General features: G+C 34.7%; 1 protein-coding gene across 1 annotated transcript; it reads right to left on the reverse strand.

The window, feature by feature from the left end:
- Window positions 1–1344: 1344 nt before the first annotated feature.
- Window positions 1345–4376, reverse strand: LOC113311050 (translin-associated protein X-like). Its single transcript, XM_026559896.1, has 8 exons — window positions 4281–4376; window positions 4083–4189; window positions 3626–3705; window positions 3300–3441; window positions 3046–3195; window positions 2557–2758; window positions 1755–1858; window positions 1345–1661 (listed from the first exon to the last, which is right to left on the reverse strand). The coding sequence occupies exons 1-7, from the start codon at window positions 4348–4350 to the stop codon at window positions 1758–1760; spliced, it is 852 nt and encodes a 283-aa protein (XP_026415681.1). The 5' UTR covers window positions 4351–4376; the 3' UTR covers window positions 1345–1661; window positions 1755–1757.
- Between the last annotated feature and the right edge of the window lie 1828 nt (window positions 4377–6204).

Genomic DNA, 6204 nt, shown 5'->3' on the forward strand with positions numbered 1-6204 from the left:
TGGCGGAAACAGTGGTCATGCTTATCACGGTTAGAAAAACAACAAACAGATAATGGACAAAATTCTACTTAAAGATAGACTCATAAAACCTAGTTCATTTCATCACCAACCGAATCAAGACCATGGTACTTACGAGATGATCAACGAAATCAGAGGCCAACTGCGACCTATTCTATCATACAATCTACCACATCTATAGAGAGGCTAATCAAGTGGTAAATGCATTAACAAACCAAGCGACAGGCCAAAATCAACATGGATCTTTTAAAACTACCTTTCCATATATATATATTTTAAATACAGTATGTAGTCGTGGATTCCATGCTTATAACGTAACCACATGCAATTTCTTTTTATTTTATAATACGTTTTAAAATTTGGTATGAAATATATGAAAATGAGGGAGAGAATTGCCTAATGCAGTGAATACTAAGGCTTTCTCTTATCTTCATTCAACATTCAACACAAGACACGCGAGCATGAATCAAGTTCCAACCATTATGGTGATTCAAGGTTCAATCAAGACAACGCCAAGTAATTTAGCGCAAAAAGATTGGGGCCATTAGATTTTAAAATTTAAAGAATATCTGATGGTTTATAATAGAAGCGCCCAATAATTAGGCACAAATAACATAACCGCTAGATTTTTAATTTTGAACATAAAATCTGATGGCTGAGATTTAAGTACCAAATGATTTGACATAGAAAGTACCAAACCATTTGGCGCCACAAACTTGATTCCAAATTGAGATTTAAGTGACAAATGATTTGACACAGAAAGTACCAAATCATTTGGCGCCACAATCTTGATTCTACATTGCGTTCAAGCAAACCGCAATCTTGAAATTTAATTTAGGCTTGAAAATTAAATGAAGATAAGAGAAAGTTTAAGAGCCTGTTTGGTATAGTTTTCAAAAACAGTTTGCTGTTTTTAAAAACAGAGAAAACAGGAGAAATCGTGTTTGGTAGGGACACTTTCGAAAAACATTTTCTATTTGTTTTCTGTTTTTGGAACAAAAATATAAAAACAACAAATTATTGTTTTATGTGTTCTCTTTTTTTTTTTGCTCTTTTTTCTTCTGTAAAATAAGAGATTGGGGGATGACTGCAAGTGAGTCATGACCAGTATCACTATCTCTTAGACTAGTCTTTACGTTTGATCTGATTTAGTTGATTTTTTTTTTTGTTTTCAAAAACAGCTTTTATCCTACCAAACAATTTTTGGAAAATGAAAACAAGAAAAAAAGAATATGTTTTTAAAATAGTGGAAAACTATTTTTGAAAACTGTTTTTAAAAATTGTACCAAACATGCTCTAATGTTCTTAAATATCAGGATACAAAAGTAAAGCAACGGGTAATCGCTAGATGGTATTAGGAAGCACCGAAGCAGTACCCCGTGCTTATAGAAGAAGAAAAACATGTCGCAAGGAAAATAAAAATTTTGGGCCCAACAATTTGAGGCTGTAGGCATGGCCTAGCTGGCTTAAGACGTCTCTGTTTCCACAAATTCATTTCTTTAACTAGCAGAATAACTCATTTTTACAAACAAACAAACAAAAATTCTCCTGTATCACGTCACTGAAAAAAGTGCCCAACCACTTCACTCCTTGTTACATAAATATGATTTCCTCTTTTGTGTTATGCTCTTTTACTTGGAGATCTGAAATGGAGGTAAATAAAAATAAACAAAACATAGCAAATTTAAGATGGATAAATGAAGGAAAAATGATCCTGGGAAGGAAGAGAGCATTACGTCTTATAGATCAATGGCTGAAGCTCCCATGTATGAGTAGTTTTGGTTAGTTGACCCAAGAGATGGTATGTATTCGGATCCTCTCACGTGAACACCAAAACATGCTGTAGAAAAAACACAAAGGAAATGAGATGATCAATAAACTAAGGCTTAAACAGGATCTTTATATCAACCAAACTCGTATATTATGTCTTATCAGGAAAAGACATGCAGACCAAATTCCAAAACTGGACATTCCTAAAACTCCATTCTGGATATCCCAAATAAGAAAAAGAAAGAAAAAGATGAAACTAAACACTGTAGAATTGATATAAACTATCATGATAATTCTTTATGCGGATATCTCAATAACAATTCTTTATGATAATTCTTCTAACAAGGTTAAAATATCCTTTACAACAAAACTTGAATTCTCATCAACCTGAGATAATAACCATGTTCACTGTTTTTACTCTCTCGAGCTGTGCCGTTACTTTTTTTTTCATTTTAAAGATGAAGCAAAAAACTGACCTATCATAACATGAATAAACGAGTCCTAGGTAGCCAGCCAAACCACTAGATGTTTGCGTAATTCAAAATAGGTGGTTTTCATAGATTATCAGTGTAACGTGACGTTGTCTTGCTAAACTTCCACCGTTGTTCATAGTAATTAATTGGACGAATACCTAAGAATAAGAACTGAGGAACTAATGCACGTCTACCTGAAATGCATTTCGCATGTCCTATCGATAAGACTCTTTACCTTAGAGAGCCAACTTTAGAATTGTGACAACTGAGTAAGTATCAAAAGTAAGTACTATACCTGTTTCTATCTTCACAACACTTTGGAGCATTACCTCCATTTTCTTCTTCATCTCAGAGTTTTCATCCATATGTGGCACAACAAGGGTCAACTCCCTGTAGATATCACGTACAAACCTGCATATGTTCTCCGCATATTCCAGTTCGCCCTCTGATATTCGTCCCATGGCGAGTCTCATTAACTCTCCGGTCAAATCCGCAAGCTAGAAACCCACCAAAAGAACAAAAACTACAAGCACATCAGCTTAGACATAATTGAGAATTTGGAATCTATTCTATTAACAATATTGCAGTGGACAAATCCAATCCCCACATCAATAGGGAACACACCAAACATATGTTTGAATAGTAAACTATATGTGTATTACTGGAGAATTTTTTGTGGAAGGACGGTATACTAAGTATAAGTCCTAACCAATATTATGCCTTTCAGCAGTCAAAATGAGGTAGTATTATAAATTTATAAACAAGAAAGCGGTCTAGCACTTACCCCTAGCAGATAATCAAGGACATTAATTTGCAAGGGCTCCAGTGATGGATCACTCAGTGGCAGTAAAGTAGCATTTATCTCCGCAAGATCCAAGAGTGTCCCGGATTTACAGAATTTACAGAGGGTTGCAGCTTCAATATATTCTTGCACCTACAAGAACCCAAAAACAAAAACTGATCAAAAAGTTTTACATGCATTTGCATGCCTTGATCATGAATAATAACAGTAAGAGGGGATTCAAAATTGCAATCAACCCCGGGAGAATATGCACGTCTGAGTCTCCAGAAGTCAGTCCCTTGCAATTCTTTCACTAGTCGGGAAATATATTGACTAGTCACTGCAGCCAAGTCCTTCTCAGCCTTCTCCAAAACTTCTTCTCTGTTAGATTTACTTATCCTGTGGTAAAGATAAACGTTCAAAAAATAAATCCTTAAATATAAACATGGCTTCTAAAGTACAACTTGGACAAAATACTAATCTTCTCTATTGTTAATCATTATGACGGTACATATATTTTCCCGAACATTAATACCCTGGAAAAAAAAACATGCACTAGCAAGACGAACATCTTGTTACATACCTATGCACCTGAAAGATGACCTTTTTGCTGTTGATAGTGATATCACGACTAGCTTTTACCACTCGTTCCCTCTTGTCATTCTTCAAAAAGACACATATCAGATAAGTAAATGAGATGAAACATCTGGTTATAGGTAAGTCACTCCAGAAAGATTTATCAACTATAAACCCTAATAGAGCCAAGAAGGTAAGGCATTGGGATTCAAACAAATCCAAATTAAATCAAAACACGGCTAACACAAGTATTGAATCCCATACTAACCCTGACATAATTTGTTCTCCTATGTATTAAAACATAAATTCCAATTTGCTAAGTATCTTCATAAAAATTTACATGAAAACTCTAGTTCCAAACTGTTGTTGCAAACCCTAAGTGGTAATTAGTAAACAAAGAAGAATTAGGGTTTAACTGCAAAACCCCAACTATAAACCAATCTCAAAGAGAAGAAGAGACTTACAAATTGATTAAGGTAGTCTGTGTAATTAGCGAAACCATCTTTCATGGCGGAAACAGTGGTCATAGTTCTAGGTTTTTTAGCGGAGGTTAAAACTGAAGCTTCTGCAACTGCAAGAGAAAGAAAGATAAAGAGTGTGGTTTTGTGTAACAATAAGAGTAGAGAAAGTGAGGGAGGGAGGGAGTGAAGGACATTACTTACTTGGGTGGAGGTGTTGAGGTTTTGAAGCCATGAGAAGCAATCTCTTAAACGGTGACGAGTTTAAAAACATTTACTATTTATTTCTGAAAGTGTTTGCTGAGAGGTCTTATTAACACATGTTTATGTGTGGGTCATAGTTAAATGACAAAAAAAAAAATTAATGTAAATTTTTTTACCTCAAGTTGATATCCAATTTCCAAGGTATTATTTAACAAATATTATTTGAATTTAAAGACAAAATAATGATGTGGCTTTAAGATCCAAGATCATAGTGGAAGTTTTATTTACACTTTCTCCATTACTCCACTTAGCCATGTCATCTCTCTCTATGACCTTGACCCTTGTGTGGAGATGGAAATTTGGTGCAAAAAGTCTTAAATCCTAGGTATCAGTCAATTTTAAGACCTTTACCCCTTGCATTGGAGATGCTCTAAGTAATCTCCACTCATTTTCATTTTCCTAATGAAAATGAATTTCCTGGGCGAAAATAATTCCGGGGTGCAAATAGTTACCATCATTAAAATCGCCCGATTTCGATGCAAATAGTTACCATCGGGAGTGCAAGATGGTAAAAATGGACTTAAGAGTTCAAAATCTCGAAAAACTTACGCCTGTGATGAGAGCCGGTTTGGAATTTAAACTGCCTCTGCCCCGCCTCTGCTCTTATGTGAGCGTGTATTTTTAATTTAGCAGCATCACAAGCCAACTAAACAAACGTAAAATGATGGGAAAATAACTGTTTGGTCCTTTTTTAGGTGGGCCCATGTCAGTTTAGTCCTTTGGTCAAACGCCTTTACGGTTTGGTCCATAATTATTTAAAAATATTAAATTGACAAAAGTATCCTTCCGGGTTAATTTCTACTTATTTTTTGTAGCAGTTCATTCGTCAAAATGAACTCCTGTTAATTTCTACTTATTTTTTTCAGAAATCACCTAAAAACCAGAGTTCATTCCAGAAATGAACTCCATATAAAAACCTAAGAAAACCAGAGTTCATTCCAGAAATGAACTCCATATAAAAACCTAAGAAAACAGAATTCATTCCAGAAATGAACTCCATATAAAACATAAAAAACACAGAGTTCATTCCAGAAATGAACTCCATATAAAAAACCTAAAAAACCAGAGTTCATTCCCAGAAATGAACTCCGTATAATCACCTAAAAAACAGAGTTCATTCCAGAAATGAACTCCGTATAATCACCTAAAAAAACAGAGTTCATTCCAGAAATGAACTCCATATAAAAACCTAAAAAAACAGAGTTCATTCTTTACATGAACACACACACAAAAATCCATAAAAATCAGAGTTCATTCGTATAAATGAACTGCAGTAGCGTCATCTTCATCATCTTCGTTGTCTTCAAACAGCAACAGCAACAGATCCATGAAATCGTCGTCATCGTTTTCTTCTTCTTCATCATCAACAACAACATCAAATTCAAGATCTTCAACACGAGCAGCAAACATCAAAAAATCAAGATCTATCGTCTTCATCGTCATCTTCAACATAAATCTATCGTCGTCTTCATCGTTTTCATCATTATCTTCAAAAGAAAACAAAGTTCATTTCAAGAATGAACTTCATCAAATTCATCATCTTCAACAATATCAGCAGCAACGATGAAGAAAAACATAAATCTATCTTCATCAAGAAAAAACATCAAAATCTTCATCACAAACCAGAGTTCATTCCTGAAATGAACTCCGTCATCTTCATCTTCTTCACCAGCAACAACAACTCATCTTCATCCTCTCCATCATCAGCAGCAACAACAAACGGAAAAACATCAAAATCTTCATCACAAACCAGAGTTCATTCCAGAAATGAACTCCGTCATCTTCATCTTCTTTTGTAGATCCGAAACTTACCCAAGCATGTAAGATGATAAAAGTTCATCATCATCATAAATAGCAGCAGAAT

This window comes from Papaver somniferum, chromosome 9 (genome assembly GCF_003573695.1).
Source record: "Papaver somniferum cultivar HN1 chromosome 9, ASM357369v1, whole genome shotgun sequence".
Lineage (NCBI taxonomy): Eukaryota > Viridiplantae > Streptophyta > Magnoliopsida > Ranunculales > Papaveraceae > Papaver > Papaver somniferum.